The sequence below is a fragment of the Diadema setosum genome, chromosome 8 (genome assembly GCF_964275005.1).
Source record: "Diadema setosum chromosome 8, eeDiaSeto1, whole genome shotgun sequence".
Lineage (NCBI taxonomy): Eukaryota > Metazoa > Echinodermata > Echinoidea > Diadematoida > Diadematidae > Diadema > Diadema setosum.
In genome coordinates, this window is record NC_092692.1 from 35,126 (window position 1) to 61,004 (window position 25,879).

The 25,879-nt window shown below is 37.4% G+C and overlaps 2 protein-coding genes and 1 long non-coding RNA gene across 4 annotated transcripts; 1 reads left to right on the top strand and 2 right to left on the bottom strand.

The window, feature by feature from the left end:
- Positions 1 to 1,650: 1,650 nt before the first annotated feature.
- On the top strand, positions 1,651 to 6,659 carry LOC140231490 (putative nuclease HARBI1). Its single transcript, XM_072311620.1, has 4 exons — positions 1,651 to 1,998; positions 4,592 to 4,858; positions 5,262 to 5,398; positions 6,298 to 6,659. Exons 1-4 carry the CDS (start codon positions 1,651 to 1,653, stop codon positions 6,575 to 6,577), a joined length of 1,032 nt encoding a protein of 343 aa, XP_072167721.1. The 3' UTR covers positions 6,578 to 6,659.
- On the bottom strand, positions 5,305 to 20,743 carry LOC140231491 (uncharacterized). 2 transcript variants are annotated; one of them, XM_072311621.1, is made up of 5 exons: positions 20,631 to 20,743; positions 15,730 to 15,852; positions 14,397 to 14,547; positions 13,798 to 13,910; positions 5,305 to 7,486 (listed from the first exon to the last, which is right to left on the bottom strand). In XM_072311621.1, exons 1-5 carry the CDS (start codon positions 20,646 to 20,648, stop codon positions 7,226 to 7,228), a joined length of 666 nt encoding a protein of 221 aa, XP_072167722.1. In that variant the 5' UTR covers positions 20,649 to 20,743; the 3' UTR covers positions 5,305 to 7,225. The 2 variants fall into 2 exon arrangements, with proteins under 2 accessions (XP_072167722.1, XP_072167723.1); XM_072311622.1 differs by lacking the exon at positions 20,631 to 20,743 and adding an exon at positions 16,833 to 16,899.
- On the bottom strand, positions 9,127 to 13,506 carry LOC140231897 (uncharacterized). Its single transcript, XR_011901460.1, has 2 exons — positions 12,443 to 13,506; positions 9,127 to 11,076 (listed from the first exon to the last, which is right to left on the bottom strand). It is a non-coding gene; the product is annotated as an uncharacterized lncRNA (long non-coding RNA).
- Positions 20,744 to 25,879: the final 5,136 nt, after the last annotated feature.

The window sequence follows — 25,879 nt, forward strand, 5'->3', positions numbered from 1 at the left end:
TCCCCTCTAACTGATAACATTATAAGACATAGACATTTCAGTCACACACAAGTACCGTGTCGCAAATAAAGTTAGAGGAACTTTATGCCCACAGATGCTGAATCAAGTCAAGTAATCAGGGAAAGGCACTGAATACTTCTTCAGTATGCAGTCAATTTACACTATGGAGTGCTTGTGTCAGTCGAGTCGAGACGAGAGAAAAAACACAAGGCACTGTTGACATTGGCCACAGCCTTTCACTGCAATTGATGAATTGATAGCGGCAAGATCAGACGTCTAGCGTTCTGGCATTCGCACTTGACAAATCCACTCTGAGAGAAGCGCCGTAACTCTCGTCTTATTTTAGATACCAAGAATCTCCCTAGCAGAAAGAAAAAAACAAAATATTGCACACAACATTTCTTTCGAACTAAGACACGCAAATCTCAAATCCAAAGCTTACTGACATAACAAAACAGTGACTGTTTTGGATGACGTGAAACAGGTGTAGAAGGAGTGACAGAGAGGGAGAGGGGAGAGAGAAAACCAGTGAAACCATACAGCCTGTGCAATAAGGGATGCACTCAACCCAAGGTATAATAACCTGTCTAGCAACTCATATTTCTCAGCTACAGCAAGAAAGACACACCCACTGTTTGTGGGATATTCTTCATTTGAAATTCATTCGATGTTATAGGCTCTTCTTCACAATGAAATCAATTCGAACGAGAATAAGCAACATGTTCTTCTCATCTGTGATGCTGAATAATTTTTTTTTTAAAGACATACAACACAATATTTATGAGGTTTTTTTTTCTGCAAATAAAACCATGTACTAGTATACAAAAATGATGTATCACTGTCATTAGGTTTTTGACATAACTCCATACAGAGATAGACAGATCCAGACAAAAAAAGTACATGATAAAAACATAGACACCTCAACTAGATGACCGTGGGAGGTTCAATTCCGGCGGGACCCTATTGATAACCTAAGGGTCTTACTACTGGTGTCGGTCTCAGTGTCTCATTAAGGTACATTTGAATTATAATCTTCAGTGATAATGTTTCTCCATAGCGAAAAAAGAAAAAGAATCTCGGATAAGAGTTTTGTGCAGGATAACATGATATTTAGAATAAAGAGGTTAGCTGATATTCCTGCATTTTGTTTTGCACATTATTTTTACCGAGTAGTGGGGTTAATTCATTCAGTTGCAAATACTAACCTTCAAATCAAACTTATTTCTCCATTCTAATTGCAAAATTATTTACCCTTCTACAGAGCAGTATCAACTGGATATTGTACCACCACACTGCTCACCATAACACCAGATTCCATATTTTCGGTACTTTATATCATGTGGAAAGAAGGAAAAGAATGTGTGCATTGTGTCACGGTCATTAGGTTCTTGACATAACTGCAAATAAATACAGAGACAGACAGATACAAGACTTCAACCTGGGCCCCGTTGCATAAAACCTTAACCGGAGTTTTTTTCATGGTTAAACCCAGAAACTCCGGTTAAGAATTTTTAACCAGAGTTTTTCCATTGCATAAAGATTTACCGTAGTTTTTCCCCGGTTAATGGTTGAAAAACTCAGGTTATTTAACCTTAGCTGTCTGACCAAAGGTTACATATAAATTTCTCCGGTTAAGTCTCACTTGTAACCATGGCGGCCATCTTTGAGGCAATAAACCTAGCTGCTCGGAGAAGAGAGCGCGTTTTTCGAGATCGAACGCACCCTTTTGATGTGTTTTCAGACAGCCAAATGTATAAGCTGTACAGATTTACAAGGAACGGTTGCATGAACATCATAGACCGTTTGGCTGGACAACTTCAACCAGAAACGCAGAGAAACAAGGCGCTTTCACCAAGCTTGCAAGTGTTTGTAGCATTGCGGTATTATGCCACTGGAGCAGTGATTGACGACACGAGCTGCATCCATGGCGTACATCTGTCGACGGCGTCACGAACCATCAGGAAAGTCACCTTGGCTTTGTGTGAAATGAAGGATGAAGTAAGTCTTATTTTGATCTTCATTCATAATAATTGTTTGGTTGTAGATAAGGCTGTTTTTATTAATGAGAACATTCAATCATTGACTGTGAATGTGAGCTTAATTGACACCCATTGTTTTGACTAGGCTTTGCGTGTACTAGAGTATACTATACAAATTTACAAATATCCCAGCATTTATTACATAAATGTACTACGACATAAATAGTACTAGTGTGATAGAAGTCTACCTGAAGGTCTAATGAAGTACAATACTCACACATAGGGTCTAGCTACTAGTACGGTACTGACCGAGCGAGCGAGTCTGGTGAAATCCGTCGGTCCACGGTCACCCCCGCCGCCGGGTACCCTGCACTGACTGACTGAGCAGCGCCGTCCTCGGGCTGTGTAGTAGTGCGCTCCGCGCTGCGTTATGGCTAAATGCAATCTCCCTCCCGAGTTTGTGAACACCAATCATCAACTTAGTCGGAATAGGAATCATGACACTACTCTTGTTGCATTTAAGTTCATGCTAAGTATACTTCACAGTAATACCCACTAGACACAAAAATAGTGTAACGTGAAATGACCACCCATCCTTTACATGCACACGCATCTTCGGTCATCGTATGTAACGTAGTCCGATAAGTACAGATTTGCGTAGGGTTAAATGTATACTGCCAGCAAGGGCTACGAGCGTAAGGGTATGTACGTCGTGTCTCTGTGAGCGAGCTGAGCCTTCTGAGGCTATGGCATGCATGGTGCACGTCATGCACGCGCACCTGTTGGCGTGTTGGAACTTGGATTTTTAAATTTATAAGCCCTAAATAATCCATTTTTTGTCGTAAATGCCCTATGCTCACCTTCGGTTCTGACAGTACCGGTAATTTGACCATTCGGTTCCCAGCAGGCAGCATTTCTTTTTTGAGCTTCTGTGGCAAAAGTCTGTAAACAGCTGCAGCAACGCAGCGAGGAGATACACCACTGTGCACTGTAGTTATGTTCATGTAATAATGCATTACAGTATATGCACAGTTAGCTCACATATCTATCTCTATGGTAACTATACTAAATCGATAGTACAGGAACAAGAGATCGCTCGCTAAATCGATCGCGCAGTAAGCCAGTCAAATTAAAGGACTACTTGACCTTCACATAGACATGTGGATTGAGTGAATGCAGTAATATAAATAGAACACATCAGCAAGGGTTTGAGCAAAATCGGACAATTCGTTTGAAAGTTATTATCAAAGTGAGGTTTCTGCGAAGTCAATGCTGGATGAGAAGACAGCTATACAACTTACGCTATCATACGATAAAAATAATTCTAGATATTTTCACTTTTCTCGCATAATAAATGAAATATTAAATTTCCTCTTTCAGAAGGCAAGGGAGAATGTTACCACCCTTAATGCGATATACTAGTAATTATGTCATTGACAAGTCGAGAAAATGTGTACCATACTTTTTTTTTTCTAAAAGTAATATTTCATTAATTTTTTCTTTATATTTTCGTTATAATCACTGTAGGCCTACACAATCCATATCATTCACTGCAGTATAGTCCTCTTATCCAGCATGCAGTGATTGTGCAAATACATTATTTAATTTCATAACTTTTGAATGGGTTTTCTGATTTTCATTGCACTTGTTCCTTAGCTACCTATACTTGATTGACTAAAAGACCTCTACAATGACAGGAGAGTGTTTATGTTTTAAATGATATTTTTTATCACGTATGTATATACATCTTAAAAATGCACTGAAGTTCTTACTTCTTAATGTTTCAAAGATATTATTTAACCCCTGCTTGATCCAGAAAAATGGGCAAATATCCATGGTCTGGTGCCATATTCCACGAGGCTGTAGGCTGAATGGAATATGGCGCCAGACCGTAGATATTACCAGTTCGTAAGAAAAAGCACGGGGTAACGATTTTATCTTCTTAAGTGTATAAGTGCTAACGTTCTTCTGGCTGATTTCCTCTTGTGAATGTTGTTGAAATTGCCGGCTGTCTCGCGAGTTGATTATGCGCTCACACATACACGCACACCTAGCTGTGTAATATCATAACGTCATATCACGGAATACGGAAAGTTATTCAGTGGTTGGTCCGAGTGTGATTGATCAATGAGATTACAGATATCACGATCACTAAAATAATAATATGAATATATATATATATATATATATATATATGTATCTATATATATATATATATATATATATACAGATATATATATATATATATATATATATATACAGTATATATATATATATATATATATATATATTATATATACATATATGTATATATGAAAACTCTCGTAAATAACTCTGGATCCAGCTTCAGGAAGAATTTGCATAAATAAGAGATGTCTGCTTTAGATCATGCGATTGAATGGGAAATAATATTGGCCCAGTTAATACATTAAAAATTGCCTCCTAAAGGTCAAGTGCCTCCATAATGTAGTTATGAGTATATAATGTCTCCCATAAGCTGGATCCATAGTTATAATGTATATGATATAAAGTCTATATACTGAGAGAGATAGAGAGAGAGATGGCATAGAATCTATATACTGAAAATATAAAATCTTATTGTTCATCAACAGGTGATCAAGTTTCCGGAAACAATGGCGGAGGTAAGGGCAGCCCAGATTGGTTTCTACGAACTTGCCGGATTCCCGAATGTCGTTGGGGCGATCGACTGCACACACGTCGAGCTCCATGGTGCTCCACTTGGCGACGACGAATATGTATTCGTCAATAGAAAAGGGAAGCATTCCATCAATGTGCAGATTGTATGTGACTGGAAATACAAAATAACAAATGTGGTGGCGAGGTGGCCGGGTTCCACACACGACAGCCGGATCTTGAGGGTCAGTATATACGTGGCATGAAAGATGGAATTGGCTTGAAATCAATTTATCCTAAAAAGTTATTTATGTCATTATCTTTTCATGCTCACATGATAAAAAGCAAGCAAACATCATATTCATGAGGTCTGTACTATCAAGAGTGTAAGTTAGGAAAGACCAACACAGCGATGCATGAACTCTCATTTCCTACTTTATGTCATAATTATTGTAGTTTATAGAAACATGAATGCTGTGTGCAGAATAAATCTTTAAATAAAATGTACTTAAAATTTAATAAGTTGGTAATTTCTGAAACATAATAAAAAAGTATTTAGAAATTTCAGTCACTCTCATTTTCTTTTCCCTTTTGCCCAATCATCTATTTCATTTTTTATCAATGTTTACATAAATCTTTTCATTACAGAACAGTGTCCTGGAAAGGAGATTCAGAGAAGGGGAACTCGAAGGAATCCTTGTTGGAGACTCGGGGTATAGACTGCAAACTTGGCTCATGACTCCATTGCGAGACCCACAGACTAATGCTGAAAGGGCATACAACCGGTAAGTAAAGAGAAAACTTGAGTGATAATCTCAAATACTGATAACAACAGTTGCTTTATTGCTATCAAATATAAATATTCAGAAATTCTACAATAAAATAATACAATTTCATGTATATGTAAGCATATGATTTCTTCATATACAACTCTCGCAATAAGCATTTACCTAAACACCACTGTTGTTGAAATGGCAATTAGAAAAGTTAAATGCAAGTTTTACTGTCAAATGCAAGACTATAATTTCCGGGTGAATATTCAATCTCCATACCAACATCCATTTCCATTAACTCATGTTAATATATTACAGTTTGAATATCACCATTATGCTGTTTTGATGTATGGTAATATTTCATTCTTCTGCATGTAAAGATATCATAATAATCTAGCTGAAACATACCTTGTGTAAAAAACACTTCTTTCCCTAATATAGAACAAAAAAAAAAAAAAAAACCAACAACTTACTGCAACCCAACTGCCATGTCTGAATGAGAGTTAAAGGGATCGTGTAGTTTTGGTTGAGACCTAATTTAAGGTTTCTAAATTTTTTTGGTGAGATAATGAGAAATATCTTATGAAATATGAAAGAGCGTGTAATTCCATGAGGAATTCAATGTTTATTTGATGAAAAGTGATTTAAACATGGGTGAGATACCAAAAAAAGAGCAATTCGAATGAAATGTGGGACCCACACTTTCTTACGATCTCTTTGTTTTTCACAATTTGTTTTTGGATGTTTCAGTCATTTCTAACCCAATATTAATCAAATAAAATTTGAAGTCCTCTTAAAATGGTTTGTTCTGCACTACATCATTCTCATGTGCACCAATATTGTGCCATCATTTTAACCTCGTCAAACTAAATCTAATGATTATTAACTTTCGATGTCATTATTTCATACAGCGCACACTGCAGAACACGGATTGTGATAGAGCAGGTCAATGGACAGGTAAAGAATAAGTTCCGTTGCTTATTAGGACAGGGAATCCAAATGGCCGCTGACAGGGCATGTGATGTGATTGTAGCCTGTTGCGTGTTGTACAACGTAAGCAAGGACTTAAACGAACCTCAAGTACAGATTGAAGAGGATGCACCTGAAGAGGCTGATGACGAAGAGCAAGATGGACATGAAGCAACTGGAACAGCGCTCAGAAGAGATATCATCAACAACTACTTTTCATAAATGAATGGAAAGTAAATGCTCACTCATTACCCTACATGGTAACATACATGTACATTGTATATCTCTTAAGTGGAGATTTGCACTGAAGGCTATGACTGAAAATACTGTTCTGAAATGAGAAATTACTAATATTCATTCCATCTTTCAAGGAAAAAAAATATAATCATCTTGCAAGTTTCTCTATTACAGATGAGTCAGTGTTTTAAATAACATCTGCATCAACTGCTTGTTACCAGCTTACTGGAATGCACTGAACTAGATAGGATTCAAAATGAACGTTAGATGTCAAAGATTGCATCACATTAGAATCTTAAGTTAGCCTACATCATTTGGGCATTTTAAGGGGCAGTGGGTATCATGCCCACCTCATTATCACAAGTTCATGTCATTTTGATATGCTTCTGATTAAACTTTGGTTATAATGTTTGACTGTAAAAATGTTAAGAATCGAAGTTTGCTCCAGATTATTGCAGAGGGTGGGGTTTACCTTGTTGAAGAAATGTCATTGAAATATTTTCAGGAATCATAAACTTCACATTTGAGTCAAATGAATAATTAAGAAGTGAAGTGGAAAACAATAAGAAAACAATAGAACTAGATATGGAACAGAAAATTCATGACCCTATCAAATGTAATTTATAACATCCCTTAGAATGAGGGGTAATGCTCTTGCGTATTTGCAAACTTCTTCATTACGATCAGCATTTCCTTGAAAGTGTCAAGGGTCTCCTGCTGTGTTTTGAGCATCGCCTGCTGAATCTCCAGCAGTCGCTCCTGATACTCAAAGTGATTATCTGCCTTCCTTTTCTGTGGCTTGTTTGTGATGGTTTCTTCCACATCCTCCTCGATTTCGTTCACGTCTGACGACATGCCCTGGAGGATGGCACATGCCTCAGAATTCTGTGAATGCTGTAAATAGTGTGTAAATAGTGTGAAAATAGCAAGCAGAAAGCCAAATTCTTTGATATTGGTAAAAACCTCAATGAGTGTTGTGGTCATCAATTAATGTAAAATGTCTGACTGGATCTCATTTAGTTTAACTTTAATGTATCATCTCAATCACATACACAAACGAATGCCTGTAAAAACTTTATTTGTTGTCACCTGAAATATGAGAAAAGACAAGAGTATAGATTGCAATACCAATTGCACAAGACACCAAAGCCTGACAAAAGTGCCCAAGAACATGGCACATGATGTATTGTCTGAGGTAAAACATTGTATGCAATATTATTGTATCATTTAAGAATGAACACAAAGGTTGATATAATAAACTATCTACAATGTGCATGTACACTTCAAGATTTCACTTTGTAGGTAATATAGCTGTACGTCATTCTCACTGTTTTGCATTGTTTCAATTTAGATATTTTGTAATTGTTGTAGTTAATTTTTTAAGGAATAATTCCATTTTTTTAAAAATCATATTTCAGTATATGGCATATCAGAACTTATTACATTTTGTGTGATCACACTGCTATTGGTATTGCCTTTAAAACTCCAATTGAAAGCATAAATATGTTTTGGAACTGCATGTCCCTAGCAAGTTGAATCCAATGGTGTTATGATTTATGCTGATGTTACGGGGTTTGCATATACTTCTGTTGGTCAACAAGGGAGTATGGTAATATCATGGTCTTCATAATTTCCTACAAACATAATTATCTTAAGAGCACACTTCTTGATATATCGAAAACAAATAAAGAAATGAAAAATGTACCCTATACATTTGTTAATAGATTGTTCTCTTTAAAAAAGTGTATAATTGAATATTCATTATAATAACATAACGCTGATTTACTTTACTACTCAGTATCACATCCAGAACATATTAAGACAAGGGAGTAACTTAGAATTGAACAGGTTATGATTTCTTGACTTCTAAGAGAACATTTGTCACATAAAACATGAAAAATGTAATGCACATTCAGACACATTATGTTAACTACAGACAACAAAACAAGTTCTATCATGAAGTGGATGGGGAGACACAATGAAGAAAACAGGTTTGGTAAGCTGTCAATCAGGGAGTCATACAATGAAAGAGGTGACTGGGTTAAAAAGGGAGGGGGTTACAAAAGTCGTGAGCAAAAGAGTGTGTGAGGTTGACTTAAAAGAAGGGAAACCTGTGAAGGATGAAAAGAATCAGCGAGCAAGATAAGACAAGAATGTGAACATCACAATGAAGAGAGATTTGGGGTGAAATTAGATGAATGGGTAAATACACTATATTACATACACAAACTCACATACACACACATGCACACACACACACACACACACACACACACAAGCACACACACATCACATATGTATGTATGTATATACTTATATATATACCTATATATAAGTAATTTACAACCATACACAAATCACATAATGTATACAAGCACTATGTGTGTATGTATGTTAGTAAGTGAAATGAGATTATGGAAATGAGAGGAGGAAGTTGCTAGAAATAACATTTATTACATGGGGTAAATGAGCATCGAGAGCATGGGTTAAGTTGATGGGGGCAGCACTCCAAGAAAACTGCACTCAGCCTGATGTAATTTTACGGTTAGTTTATTCATCCTTTAAATCATTGAGAAACAATGAACATAGTTGAGGGTAAAAAAAAAAAAATGGCTTCAAAAGAAAATAATGATATTCGGCTGGAGAGATTTCTCTCAATAATTCCTAGCAACAGCAAGTACAGTGCACTTGCAACTGGCTGTCTCATACTACAGAATTTAAAATGGTGTCATCATATCTTCATTAAATTAGTTATTCTAGCAAAGTATGCTGAATGAATTCGAAATGTAAGCCAATATAACATCATTGATACTGCAATCCCTTGAAATACATTTAATGTGTAATCACAATCAAATTTATGGCTGCAATTGTACCTTTTTCAAACCAATTTAAAGATGATACATGTATAAAGTCTTGTTACCTCAAAAGTTTCCCTGGGTTTTCTTGCCATAGTTTGTGTTTCAGGTTAAAGGACCTTTCATATAACTAACACTGTGAGACTTACTCTCCCCAAAGTGGTCTCATGTCTTAGAAATCAAGCATTAATGGTTTCGTACAATACGTGTATATTGATTCTCGTGGTACCGCGTCGAGTCAAACTAACAGCTCGTTCGAATTTTTCAGAGCCCGCTCTAATCTGGTATGAAACCATTATTGCATAATTACGAAGACATGAGAGCACTTTGGGGCAAGTAAGTCTCACAGTGTCAGTTATATGAAACACAAACTAAGACAAGGAAACTCAGGGAACCTTTTGAGGTACCAAAACTTTACATTATCTTTAAATGTCAAACTTATCTGCTCTTTTAATAAAACAACTTTTGGTTGAAATCACTGCTTTTACATTTCCACACATTTAACACATTTGACTGAAAGAAATAAACGAAACATTTCTCTACAACCCTACAATGGGCCTATTCCTCGAGCAAAACTCTCTCCTGTACAGTTCGCTGTTCTAAAATTGATATTGTATCATTGATTTTGGTGATGCTTGATGAGCTTATATATTATTAATTTCAAGCAAAATTTTCCCTTGCAAGGTCTAAAAAGAGCAGTTCCTGCTATTGCTTAAGAGGGATAATACAAACAAGGCAAGTGTCATAATGTGTCTCGCCCATTTCCGTACACGAAATGTACGCGAATGGGATCTAACAGATTATAAAAAAAAGAGATAACAGATAAACGGAGATATAAAAGGGTTAAAATTTATGGGAAAAAAAGAAACGTGCCACAAAAACTAAACATTGGGCCCTTTTAATTCGTTCACCCCTGCCTGTGACCTTTGACCTTGTGGTGACCATCCACTCCCCAAGGGACATCTACCATCCAAGTTTGGTTATAAATACACCTATGGATCAAAAGTTATAACCCATAACAGAAATGCACCATAAAAACTTAACATTGGGCCCTAAAGTTCATTGACTCCTGCCTGTGAGCTTTGACCTTGACGTGACCTTCATGTATGGTGAAATGTGGAACCATGTATGACCCCTCTTCCCTCGAAGTTTGAATGCAATTGAAGCCCAGAGTAAAGAGTTATTGAAGTTTGTTTAGCGTTACGAACGGACGAAGGACAGACGGACGAAGGACAGACGGACGACAGACAGACGGACTGACGGACAGATGACGGGTGGACAAACAATGGACGATGGATGGACGGATGGACGGAAGACGGACGGACGGACAGACGATGCAGTCAATCCCATAGTCTCCCCTCACCTACGGTGGACTCCACAAAAAGTAGGAATAAAGTCGGAACATAATCTCTAAAGAAGTAGAAATTAGTAGGACATGAGAGGAAAAGATTAGGGCATTATAGGAAAAAATTAGGAATAAATCAGGACATGTGCCATTGTTTTTGTTTGTTTTTTTTTTTTTTTGAGTAGTTTTCGTTGATAATCACCTGAACTCTTCATGGTACATGTTAATCTTCATTTGTACTCACAACCCTGCTGCCTCAGCCTCACTTTTGCTCATAGGAGACCCTGAAAAATACAACAAAGGCATAAATTTTTAGAACAATGTAATGCATGTTCAATAGTTCAGGCAATACAAATCTTGATCACTTATACCTGCATAGAGAACACATCATTCTGTGATTGACATAAATGCCTACCATATGATATCATTACCGCACAAAATATGACATATACATTCCATGATGTGAGGGTTATACATTAATGCTTAAGGTATGTTATACGCTTCCAGTTAAAAGATGACAATTCTTATCTACATTTTGAATGTTTGGGCATTGTACAGATATATGTGTTTTACCAAAATTTGGAAAAGATTACAAATATTGGTATTTGACAAAAGCTATAAAAAATGACACTTTTATCTACATTCATTTAAAATTGTGTTGTTTCATTTCAAAATGTGAAGGATACTGGAAATAAGGATGTGAGCACAATGCATGTTTTCAAATATTCCAAAATGACAGGATAATTTAAACTATGTACACTGTACTTACATGTTGCACTCAGTATTAATCTCTGAGAGAACATGTTATCACATTACATTCTTTATCAATCATACAGGCAGGACATGCATGAAGAAGGGGTTGTCTCATGACATAGAAGCCTTACAAAGTGAAATTATATCTACTATTAAATGCATCAACACCTTTGTTTTGCAAATCTTAGCCCATTACAGTTCTACACACTCAAATACTGTGAGATTTCTAGTTTTCGTATCTACCATCTTAGCCCATTACAGTTCTACACACTCAAATACTGTGAGATTTCTAGTTTTCGTATCTACCATCTGCCCGTGACTCAAACAGATATTACAAGTCATTCAAAACTCATTAGTCTTGCTTTTAAAGTTTTAAATTTGACAAATTTTGCCACTAACATTTTCTTTCCTTGAACTCTTGAAAAATGATAAAACTTATGTAACCCAGGTGTTTTTTTATTTAGCCTCAGTAATATGCAAGTTTTATGCAAATTGGTCCCTACAAATCCATTTTTTTTTTTTTTTTGGGGGGGGGGGGGGGCATTACTCATTCTCACATCAACCAGATCTAGTTTTTGTAGAGAAAACCTTCCTTGCATGTAAAGTTTGTCAAATTGCAATCGTTGTTAATTATTATAGAAAAAAGGATTTCAGGTAAAAGGGATGTGAAGGTGTTATTTATTGTTTTGATACAAATCTTATAATTTTTGTGGTAAACCATATTAAAGCAAAGGAAATTTCTGGTTTCAGAGGATTTGCATGCCGGGACATGCATGAAAAATGATATACTGGAATTCTACATACATTAAAACAGGCTGTAGGCAGCATTTTTTCCCTCAGTTGTATTCATTGGAAGTCACATGTCAATTCATACTTGTTAGTGTATGGCAAGCTTACCAGGTAATTTTCAGAGATGATGAGAGCTGGTTGAGCGCTACTCAAAGTCCCAGTCTATGCTGCAAAATCAGTGGGATCAATCACATCTGCATAGGAGCAAAAGCTGAGGCTGGCAGCAGTCTTGTGGTTGATTGGTCTGTGTTATCCTCTTTCATGCTGAAGAGGCTCTCCCCACCATTATGAATCTGCAACTAGAGTCTACTCATAATTTCTGAATGTCAGCTATTCAAGTAGCCTTGCACAATTTTTTCCCCGGGCATTTTTAAGCACAAAACTAGGAATAAGTAGGATTTTAAGAAAAAAAAAATCCCAACAACAACTAGAAAAAGTATGGACATCACTGAAAAAAAGTAGGAAAAATAAGCTGAAAATAACTTGAAAATAAGTTTGTTGTTAGTAATAAATCTAATGTATGTTGAGGCCAGTGAGTTGCATGGTGCCAAGCTGTCTCCTAAAAAAGCTGTCTCCTAAAAAAATTAGGAAAAATAAGTTGAAAATAACTTGAAAATAAGTTTGTTGTTAGTAATAAATCTAATGTATGTTGAGGCCAGTGAGTTGCATGGTGCCAAGCTGTCTCCTCCTCAGTTTCTCTCTGCTCATTCAGGCTGTGTCCAGATGAGTACCTACAAATCTGACACACTGTAGAATCATGTCTAAAAAATTATAATTTAAGATTAAACTGGTGGCCAAGTGGAATGACGATGATGGCTGTGTTGACAGTGCATTCTGTACCGTCTACATGACTGTCTCTTGAGGATGATCTTGGTTCCCCCTATATACAGGATCATACAAATTTTGCAAATGATGAGAACATTAGTTGTAGTGTTATTGACATTGCCCTTAGAATGGTGAAAGAGGTTTGTAGATTTGTTGATGAAAGTGTCACCCTCATGGATGATTGTATCAGTTGGCTTTGCATTTGAAGGCACTATGCTGCATGGAAGAAGAATGGTTGAGGAGAGAGGTACTTCAGCACGAACGATGACATCCTTGACATTTCCAGGGTCTCAAAAATTTGGTGGTTCCCGTGAAAGATACTGAGGAGAGGATGTCTCTTCAAGAGTCTTGCATAGGATGGATATTCAAAATCATTGCCACAGGTATGGAGAATTCTCATGGGGGGGGGGGGGCAGGTACAGTACATAAAGGGCAGTAATAGTGGGTATCTGTGAGTTCAGTGTAGAGAGTACTACTGACATAGTCAGGCTCCTTCATAACTTTGAAATTGAGGAAGTTGTTCTTTTCTGTAAAAGGGCAAGAACAAATGATCTTATCTATCATGATGAGGGCATATAATTACCAGGAACCATTACAATACTAACTAGACAATTGTAATCTGACATCATACAGCTAACCTGTTGGCAGGCACCAGTCTCTGCCTCCTCTCCTTTGATCCCAAACCTCACAGTGTCTCTCATAGAGGCCAACACCATTTCCATAGTGTCCTTGTGCACGAACTCTCCTCCACCTAAGGATTCATTACTTCAGGTTTTATAAACTTTTTTGCAAAAGCATGCTATTTGAAGAGTCAAATACCGTAATTTCAAATGTTTTAATACACATAAATTCAAAAATAATATGATCCATCGACTTACAACTCGTTAAAGTTGTATTACATGACATCATGTCTATATGAATGGAAATCAAATTTAAAAAAGATGTTGAAAAAAATGCCATCCATTTTCCCTTTTTTCTTCAAACTGTTAATACATTTAATGAAACCCATCATGGAACTTTCAAAATTTTCAAGAAAAAGGGCAGTTATCAACGCTATGGACATATGAGCTTAACTTCTTTTTTTTTTATATTTCAATTATTAGATAAATTTTGTAATTCACAAAACTGCATTGTCAATCTATTGCAGGCATTAGTTTTCTCAATGCACAAACAAAAATGAAGTAAAAAAAAAATGTTAAAGAGTCTCTTTCTAGCATGAAAATATAAGTCAAACTACCTGTTCGATTTCTGTCTTCTTCATACTTCTTCGCTCTTTTCTTCAGGTCGCTCCACAGGATTCTCATCTCTGACCCGCTTCTTCCAGGACATCCGATAGCAGCCATCTGACGTGCAAGGGTATCCCAGCATTCTCTACGCTGCTTTGACACCTTTGAAATGTTTGATGAATGTCAATAAAGAAGACAGTAATTTTTCCCTTTCAGAAAACATCAATATTTTAATTATTATCAAATTGATCCTTGATAATAACTTTCTTAATATCTTTAACATACTCACAAAAGTGCATTTTAAAATGAAAACACTTCCCGAGTGGATAATGCAAGATATAACATATCACTATTTCCATTATTGAGTACAACAAAGCATGCAGATGTATCCACAATACGTGGAAACTGATAATTTACATTGCACTGTAATACAGAGCTTATCAAAAAAGGTAACCCAACTTTGGAGGGCTACCATTTTGTAATTTGTCTGCTATGAAGAGCACAGTGTTGGTTGTGAGGAAAGGGGAACTATTCCTCTCTGTATTGATCCTTAATTATGTTGACAATTTTCATGCATGACTGATTATATGAACGTTAAAGACAACAATGACAAATTGCACTTTTTTCAAGTTTACGTGTTATTGCTAGGTACACCAGCCTGTACGAATGTAGGTTTGTATTTAGGATTTGTGTTTATGGTTTTTCTTTAGGTTTTCTCCTAACATTTTATGGTCCATAACCTTGAAAATGGCCTTTCGTTCGAAAACTTGGTCAATCCCACAGACGGCAACTCACACAGTCCATTTTCTCTGTTCATATTCAAGACATAGCTCCCAGTGACAAACCATTTCTTGAATATTATAAGACAGTAAATTGGACAATGGTTAAGCCCTAATGGGAAGGACCAAGTTATCGACAATAGGGTATTGTTGAAGGTTGTGAACCATAAAACGTTAGAAGAGACCCTAAAAACACGAATCTGCAGTCGTGCAGGCTTGCCCGATATTTTGACCACTTCCAATGAAAGATCTCATCCATGCAGCGAGACATGCATTGTTCCTTTGCAATAACATTTAATCTTGGAAAAAGTGCAATTTGTCATTGTTGTCTTTGAAGTTCATTTGCTCAATCATGAATGACAATTGTCAACATAATCATCAATACAAAGAGGAAGAGTTCCCCTTTCCTTACAAGCAACATTGAGCTCTTCATAGCTGACAATTAAGAAATGGTGACCCTCCAAAGTTGGATTACCTTTTTTCGAAACGATCTGTATCTTGTTGGTCATTAATAAAACTTTTTTAACTTTTTAAAGTTTGAAAAAGAGACAAGTTTGGTGATTACCCTCTCACAGCCACTTGCCGGCTGGCCAAATAGACGCATGTGGTTCTCAGCCACGTAGTCACAAACAAATTTGATTTGTGGTGTAGTGTACTTCTCCCTCCTCTTCTTTAGCATCGCAGAAGTCTATGCAGATAAGAGAAGTAAAAACTGCTAGTGAACATGGTACTCATTTAGGATTTATGAATCCTTGTACAAGTGGACTTGATAAAACCTATACATTTGTGATATCGTTAAAAAAATTATATAATTTTATTGTCATCCACTGTTCCACTATCAAATACATCAGCCTCAACAGAACTGCTATCATAACTGACATTTATGACAATTTTTTGCATTTATATCTCTTGATTAATATGAACATAAATAATCAACCTTGTTTGATCTTAACATGAATAACATGAGGTGTAGTTTTAGTGTTAGGGTTGCATACTTTGCCATGTTATTTCACAGTGCGTCTTTTCAAATCAAATCTATTATCAAAGATGATAATATGGGCCTAAACCGTCCTTTACTTTAAGGTAATGCAGTGTATATTGACAGAACGTTGTATGCTCAATTAATTGTAAGATAAAGGTTTTAAACCTAGGTTTTAGCATCAGACATGTTTAGGGTTTAAAGTTGTATTGTAAGCATTTATGTTACGTTAAAATTATGGCTTTATACATGCATGGCGAGGTTATTCAGGTTATGTTCAGCCATATCCTAACTTCATGCTTTACCTCAACCCTGACTACAAACCAAAAATTTACCCTAATTGTAATCAAAAATTTTCATACAAGTGTACATACTTCTTCTGTCTTGTAAGCATAGCAGCTCCATAGAAGAAGAAAGAAGGTAGCATTAATTCATTATGTCTCTGGGGTATGGATTTTATGAAGAATTTTCTTTTACTGTTACAGCTATACAACGTGTACGTCGGGTCTATCACTTAATTATTGGACACTATCACTACATCAGGGTCGATGGACATCGTGCTATAACTGACCCCTCAATGAAATGTTTTTGAAGGCAATTGATGGTGTTCTACTCTAGCAAAAGATTATCTCCTTTCAACCTAAGTACAATCTGTTGAATAGAAGAAACGTTGTAACATAAATGAGTACCGGTAGCATACAAATTGTGGTAACGGTACTTCAATGTAGATTCATGTTTGGTACCACGGTAGTCCCATTTCTTATCTTCAACTGTCTTCAAGTTATACCTAGTTGTAGAGAGTCATGTAGGATCTTTAAAAAATGATGATATTCCAGATGCAATCAAACGTACTTGGTATCGGTTTTAACAGTATACTGTGGTACTGGGTTGTAGTAGTTAAATAATCTTAATAGAAGTGCAACATGTATTACTTACATTTATAGACCTACGTACAATGTAGGTCCATGCATTATGTAAATTTTACAGATAAGTAGATCTATAAGTGGAACAAGTTATAAAAGTACCTATAATATAGGAATTTAGGATCCTCAGGAATTCGTACGCCTACTCCTGTACTACTTGAGATTACAGCTCCTTAATTCCGAAGGTTCATTATTCCGCAGGCTCTTATCCAATGATTCATTATTCCAAAGGTTCATTTTTTCAAATTTCATTTCCGGATTAACGAATCTTCAAAATAATGAACTTTCGAAATAACGAACCCTTTTTCATTTTCCGATTAACGAACCTCTAGGTATAGGGAATTTGTGTGTTTCGGATTAACGACCCTTCAGAATAATGAACCTTCAGAATAGCGAACAATCGGAATAACGAACAGCACCCCTACTTGAAGGCACTTAATATCATGAGAATGTAATTCATGTATGAATGATTGAATTTTCTCACTCAGTATGACCCATAACACACAGAAAATTAATGTCAGTGTATTCATGTAACGCTAGTTTACACATTGATTAACTACCCACAGCCATGTTGATACACAGCATGTCACAACATGACAGCGTCCGCTAGGGCTCAGACACATTCTACATGTAAGAGTAGGCCTAGGCCTACCCACTGTATATTCTAGAGAAACCACAGTCTATCTAATTACGGATAGGGCCTACCTATGGATGATTCCGACGAACGCAAGCTTTGAGTCTCTGTATCACTTAGTCAGCACTTTTACAAGGTGGAATGCCGTCAAACTTTAAGTTTAAACTTTCAAGGTTCATTTTTCCAATACATGTCCAGACCAACTTCAGAAAATGTCAATGCCTACTACAACAAGACAGTGGGTGCATTTGAAATGTATTTTAGGTTTTTTTGTTACTATTCAGGGTGGTTAGTCCACCGGCCCCCAGGCCAAGTTGCACTATTCAAGGTTTTGGCCTGGAACATCCCTCACTCCACCGTATGGAAAACTACTAACGTTAGTTAGTACTAACATTAAAGTTTACGGCACTCGCACATCCAAACCCAAACGTAACCGGTCGGTTGTGTTACCGACTCGTGTAGGCATACATGGTGGTAGCTGGCCCTAACGATACCTGTAGTAAGACACTCACTGTTTAATGTTTAAAGTATGTAGGGCCTAACGTTAGATGTACTATACATGTACCATATGGTAGGCTACTAGGATCTACTAGTAGTACTGTAGTACTAGTAGTAGTAGTAGTACTACGGTACGTAACGGAGTCTTAGTAAATTACCACTACTAACTATTCACCTGTATTCACCTGTCTAATGTCGGGCTTCTTTATTAATGCCCTCCCACTTTCATCAATTTTTCACTGTAATTCATGTCAACCTCATGCCTCATCTTTAATGCAGTAAATTTAGAGTAATGACTGCTAACGTCTTAGTGCTACAATAGTAGGCCTGTTGAACCCACAAATGTAAAAACGCCCACAAATGTAAAAACGCCCACAAATGTAAAAATACATCGCCCACAAATGTAAAAATCGCCCACAAATGTAAAAAACACCGCCCACAAATGTAAAAAAATTTCAACCACAAATGTAAAAACGACAGCGCCCACAAATGTAAAAAAGCCCACTAATGTAGTAAAAAATTCAAACATCAACCACAAATGTAAAAAATTTTTACATTGTGGTTGACGTATTTCTACTAAGTGTGCGTTTATGTAGACCCTTATTTCATGCGTCTTACCTGCTACTAGACGCGCGCAACTTAATTGCATACATGTATTCCGTGAGATCTGTCGAAGCCGATCCGTTTTATAGTTACGAGCGACATACGGGAACTGGAGCTCTAAAACTATTAAAGGCCTTGTCACATCGTGTCTCAGCCTGCAGGTTGACTTGAGGGGAGGTTTTTTGTTTTGTTTTGTTTTGTTTTGTTTTTTTCCTCCGGAGCTCCCCGCAGTGGTGTTGGCCCGCACTAGTACCCGGAGATGCGCACGCAAGTCTGATTTGCCAGTGTCGCTGGCCATCTGCGTGCATGTTGAGGGTTCAGTTACTGCCTCTCTGCTGGTTTAGTTGAGAGTATAATAGACATTCTGTATGACTTTCAGCCATTTCAAATTACTTCGAGAGGGATTCCTTTGCAGATAAGTAATGCAGTCCTCACCCGCCGCCCAGAAACAGAAACTTGCAGGAAAACATACATACACACACACACACACACGTACACACAAACAGACAGAAGACAAGCATGTTATCACAGTAGTACATGCAACGATACTCCATGGCAGGCCGGCATGCAAATGGCAGGTAAGTGGCACGTGTCTAGCAGGTAAAACGCAAGTACGGAACTCTTTAACAGTTAACATCTTTGTCCGTCCGCAGAAATTGTACTGCTCGTACTCGCAACTAGCCTTTTGTCAAGGCCCTCTCGCTGTAATGGGCGAGCGAAGCGAGCCCAGCCGAGCACGCCAGCGCGAACCCCACTCAGCCGGGCTCTCTTCACCATACAGCGAGAGGGCCTTGACAAAAGGCTAACTCGCAACAAGCCCGCGTAACTTGCCCGGAGGCGCAGCTGCCCGCCGGAAATGTGTGACACGCAGCACACCGTAAACACACAGACAGACACACGCACACACATCCATCTCCCCCGCTGAACTCTCCACCACCCACACACACGCACTCGAACACGTACATGTTATTTTACAAGAAGTGCACTGCTATCCTAAAGAAGTGAGTCTATTTAGGCCTATATCAACGTACTATAATATAGTAGAATGGGGAATCTACTTGTCGTTTTTACATTTGTGGGCGACGTTTGAAATCATTTCTACATAAGTGGGCGTTTTCTACATTTGTGGGCGATGTTAAATTTTTACATTTGTGGTCGATTTTCTACATTTGTGGGCGATGTATTTTTACATTTGTGGGTGTTTTTACATTTGTGGGCGTTTTTACATTTGTGGGTTTAACAAGGCCCTAATCAATGTAAATCTAATCATTCGGCGGAGTATAAGAACTTATTGTAGTTAGGTCTAACGTTAACTGGTTAGTACTTCTTTTTTGACACTAATGACAGGATAATAAGTCAATAAGAAGCGCGAAGGCGAAGCGTCTAATGTTACTACTGTATTTCTAGCCCGACCAGACACTGTTACGCTATGCGAAAACAGCCCTGTCGCGACGTACCATGTACAGCGACTGGGCTGTGTATAGTTAGCCTACTGTATTTCTGACTTGAGCGTCTATGGTCTATTTCTGACTGACCAACTGCTAACGGTTATAGGTTTTGCCCGTGCATTCAGTAGGAAAATTTCTTAAAACATGCTCAAGAATGCGACGGAGAAGTTGGTTCAAATGCATTAATATATGGCCAAATCGTGATATCGTATCGGTTCCCTCTCGTTCTGACCTGCCTGCCTGTGCTGTGTCCACTGGCACCATGTCCATACACATTAGTATGTGCAAGCAAAGATAAAGACAAGTCTAACCCGACTACGACTACGGAGGTTTAAGAAGTCACCATCATGACGAAATAAATTGATAAAAATGCATATTTACTTCATTTGTGTTCGACATGCTCACGCTCGGTGGTGTCCGTCCGGTCCTCTGCCTTGCGCTCGAATGTTTATGTTCGTTGATCGTACGATCGTGAGTCGGCGTCAAATGCAAACAGCTACGTACAAGTATAGCGGATGAATGCAGACGGCAGAATTTGCACACAGACAGTGCGCGCGGAGCTAGCTGACACGGAGGAAATCATGATATCTCCCCCTTTCATCCTCGTTCACGATTATTCAATTAAATGAAGGCCGATATAACGTAACCTTAGTTTTTTAACCAGAGAAATTGACTTAACCATAAAACTCGGGTACACATCTACCGCTAACCTGAGTTTTTCTCAGGTTGTTTATGCAACAGGGCCCTGATACTTCTTTTCCCCTCTCTACCTTCTTCTACTTCTCTAACTCTCTCTATATTTGCAACTGTACATACACATTTTGTAGTTACATTCTCGTCTAATTGGTTTCAATTTCATAAATGCCTCCGAAATACCCGTGTATCGTTTGTAATACCTCCGTGCGAAACAACCAAAACGCACTCCTCTGTGTCTCGTGACGGTGTAAAGGGCCGTTCACATTGGAGCGGTTTTGCGGCAGCGGCAGCGGCAGCCTGCGGTTTGCCGCTAAACTCTGCCGCAGCGGCACGCTGTTCACACTGGAGCGGTCTGCCGCGCGTAATATGCAAATCAAATTGTTTCCCTTGGCACCTGCAATATTCTAGTAATCAATTACATAATATGCACATGTATACCGTGAATACATCACCTGGGCCTGAGAATTAACAAAATCCCTTTTCCAAAATAAAACATACAATCAAGGGAATCAAGGATTCGTAACATGCAAGAAGACTATTGGGCAATCAGTACTGGAATCTCAGCTTTTCAATTTTTTACAAACATAAACAAAACACTTTTAACACGGACTGTTCAATGAAACTGCAAAATATTCATTGTGTTACCGATACTTGTATGCACGCAGAAATGATTGCATCGGACGACTGAGAACGGACGACTGAGAAGGCCGTACATAAAAGGTGTACATCTAACAACTTAATATCTCAAAATATGATATGCGAAGGTGACATTTTATGTGTTTTGGGTTTTTTTTTTTTTTTTTTTTTATACCAAATTACTCACCATCCGATCAAAGTAATATCATATCTTGCTTCGTGTTGATGTCAATATGACATTTTTTTTCTGGTGTCGGCAAAGTAGTCAACTGTATGAAAGATGAGCTCTTTAAAAAATAAAAAAAAAAACTTCTTTACTTGTCATTCCAGTCTTTATCAATGAACTCTACGGATTGAGTGTAAATGTTTGATTTGGTATCTGTACCAGTTCATGCTCTTTCTGGAAGTGTAGTTACAAAGGTGAGGGGAAGTCACCGTAAAGAATATACTCTGCAATGGATAAGTTTTAGGTACGTAATATGCCTACCATTCACTCTCCTACTAGACCTACGTATGTAGAGTATAATGTGGTCCACAACCCGGAACCGGACCAGCAAACTCGCCCACATAACTGTACTTCTACCTATGGAAAAACAAGGGTAACATTTTCACTCTCTACAACATGTGTTTTATGTTATGCATGGGGAAGAAATTAATGGCGGTTTTGCGTCCTCTTAGAAAAAAAAAAACAACAACAACACGAAAACCACTCACACACACACAATCTCACTTTGGATTTCAAATTCATATATCTGCATTTAAACCATCAAATTTACACTTTCAGAACTCTGGATAGAATTTTAGCAGACAGTCGATTTCCAAGTGAACCACACAACTGCTGGGTATAGTGATTACCAAAAGCCAACTGAGGTCGGATTGATTTAAAGCAAGTTTTGTGGAATTGCACTCAATCATTTCTTCGATTAATTTAACCACCAAATGAAAACATTAGTTAACAGGATTTTTAACCAATTTATGTTGGTAAATGACAAACATCACTCGAAATACACATCAAACAATGCACATACACTGATACAAACCACACAATGCACATTTAGCACTTGAGACACTAATTCTGGACAATTGTTACAACATACATTCTCACTGATGTGATCTAATATGGCAGTCTGTCGCAGAAATAAAGTGCAGTGTATGCATACTGTTAACATTTGCGAAGGGAAGTAGTGTGTTTCAACACAGCTAACACATTCACATGTAAAAGGAAAATTCACAATATCTGACATTGTATGAGCAACTTTGTAAATCTGAATGGATACATATGAGTTGTCAAAACAATAAAGTAATGGTAATGGATTTTATGAATGATTAAAGTACATGTATGATAATCAACACCAATGTAATTTTGATCTTGGACCTACTTTCTATAAGCATAGATATTCTCATCTCCTACATCTGAAAAAAAAAATTAATTCAGTGCAAATTCCTAGCAGAAATGCATACTTTACAACATAAAACAAATCAGTTGTTTACATTTCATCTTTCAAACTTCATAAGGACCAATCTTTCTCAGTAATAAGAAACAAAAAGTACTTGTATTACATGTAAATGGGGCTAGGGCAATTACCCCCTGGGCAATTACCCCAGACCCTTCCCCTGGCCCTAATCCTAATCTTAATCCTAACCCTAACCCAAACTCCTAACCCTAGACCTAATCCTAACCCTAATCTTTACTTTTACCTTACCACTATCCAGTATTTAGCCAGGAGGTAATTGCCCTCTTGGGGCAATTGCCCGGATACGCATGTACATACATGTAGGACAGGGAAAATAAAGGAGAGAATAGGATTGAGAGAAAAGAGCAGTACAGAGTTCATCAAATGTAGTGAGCAAGAAAGAGCGGATACATAGGTGTGGATGAGGCTTGAGATTTACAATGATATGGACATGTACTGTAGTTACAAACACAAACACAAGAAAATCAGGATAAGCAAAGGAATACAACAAAAATGGGCACCTAGTGCTTACATGGTTCAATTTAGCATCTAGTCAGATAACAAAATCAAGTAACAAACAGAATAACAACATATTACGCATATAATGCAATGACCCGTTTTGAGTCATCTGACATCAAATACTAACTTAATGCAAGGAAAGTACAAACTGAGTGTTAAAGATTATACATGTAATGAAATATTTGATGCCATGTCAACATTTATAGATTTGGGTTTCAAGATAAACTTGAAGCTTCAAAAATCTGTAGTAACATGCTTCAGGTACACTATAAAGTGCTTGGTCTACTGCTAATTATTTTACTCATTGCCATGCAGCATAATACAATATTGCATCCATACTCCAAAGTCAAATACACACATGTGACAGGTACTATGTAGGTGCATAGTGAAAAGGTGGAATTTCATCACATGTTTAAATAGTATGTTGGCTACTAGCCTACCTGGGAGCAATGCAAAGAATTCTTTTGTTGTGGGCCTGTACATGTATATACTATCACATTTCTCCTGAGTAGAGTTCTAACTGCGAAGTGATAAACATTAGCCTGCCTTGTATGATAATCATGAAGAACTTGGTCACTTCTTACGAACATAGATGAAATTGCTTGGGGTACATCTTCACTACTCAAGTGATACATGAAGGATGCCAGTTATGATAAAGACAATTATATCTTGTGTTTTCAAATTACCATTCACATTATAAAGACGGAAAGTAGTTTGATCCACAATATTTTGGTTAAATTTTCTATAGATTTTTTTTTTCAATACCATGGCAACACATTAAATTACATACCACATTCACCTGTAATAGTGGCCACATATGCCAAATTCTAGGTCAACTCCTAAAAAAGCAAGAGAGTTGTTGTAACTTGGGTTGGAACCAGGTGCAAGCATGGTTAGCAACAATAGTGTCGCCAGATATTTTGGCCAGGTGAGGTCATTTAGAACTAGTTTCCATGGCGATGTCACAGTTTGGTGCTCTATACATCCCTTGTCAACTTGTACACACTATGTGTGGGTGTGGTGTGTAATAATGGAATTAGCAGCTTATCACATATTTGATACCTGTCTACATAATCATAAGTAAAACTAGCTCCTTGAAAAGTGATACATGTTTCAAAGATGCATTGACCACTAATAGTATCAATATAAATGTACCTTATCATTCATACCTGGTACAGGTGTATAGTCAAAATACAACAATATCCAAATGGCAAATGGCTTGTGAAATAACATGGTCACTGTTATGAGGAGACCACAATTAAAGGTCAGTGCCTATTTCCCTATAACATTGTATGTACTTCTCAAGCAACTGCTGTTTTATTATGCGGACTTGATATGGGAAGGGTGGAGATGATGAATAAATGGTTGCATTATGGTTTACTCGGCAAATTTAGAAAATGAGGGATGGATGCCAAAGTTACAAATCCTCCTTGTTTGTACAGGAGTCCCTTTTAAAATGGTTTCACTGCCATGCAATGTGGCCAGCAGTTGAGATTTAGAACGAAGATCAACTTGAAGACAAGATCAGCTGCAGCCACAATGCCTTGACAAGACTGTGCCCTGTGCTCCACATCTGCAGATACATGTACCTGAAGAGGGTATAATTTGCTTTCTCCAATAAGAAGGATGAAGGGCTGTGACTGCGGATGTTCTGTGTCGACCACATATGAGCAGTTAAAACGGTCCTTCCTGGAAGAACGAAAAAAGCAAGCATATATGAAAACGGTTGAAGACATATTGATGTGCATCATTTTCTTATGCCTGTATACACATGATACATGTATTTCCAGTAATTTTGTATCATATATTCACTAGCAACTCCAGCAAACTAGGAGGAAGAGTGACCAAGATTAGAAGGTCATGCTTTAATGCTGAAGATCTACTATGCACATACAGGAGTGAGTCAATCATGATATCAGGAAACAGGGGGCAAAATTGTTTCAGAAGGGGGAGGGGAGTTAGTACAGTCCTGTAAGAAAGCTACAGATCACAACAGAACAATTCACACCTCTGGCCTTCATGGTGATATTTGTTTGGGTTTTTTTTTTCCATGTCTAGCTTAATTACAAACCAGAACTATCTTTGCAAAGAAGTGTAACTCTGTCTAAAGTCAATTTTTTTTTGGACCACCCCCCCCCCCAAAAAAAAAATAAATAAATAAAAGTGACAGACAATTTTACAAGTCACATATAATGACTTGCATTTTTCATGTCCTCCAAAACTGATTAAATTGGCATGGGCTAATTTCTTGACCTAGCCACCTATGGTACACTATAATATACACTATTAAAATGATTGATTGGTCCATGCTGCATATTGTGATAT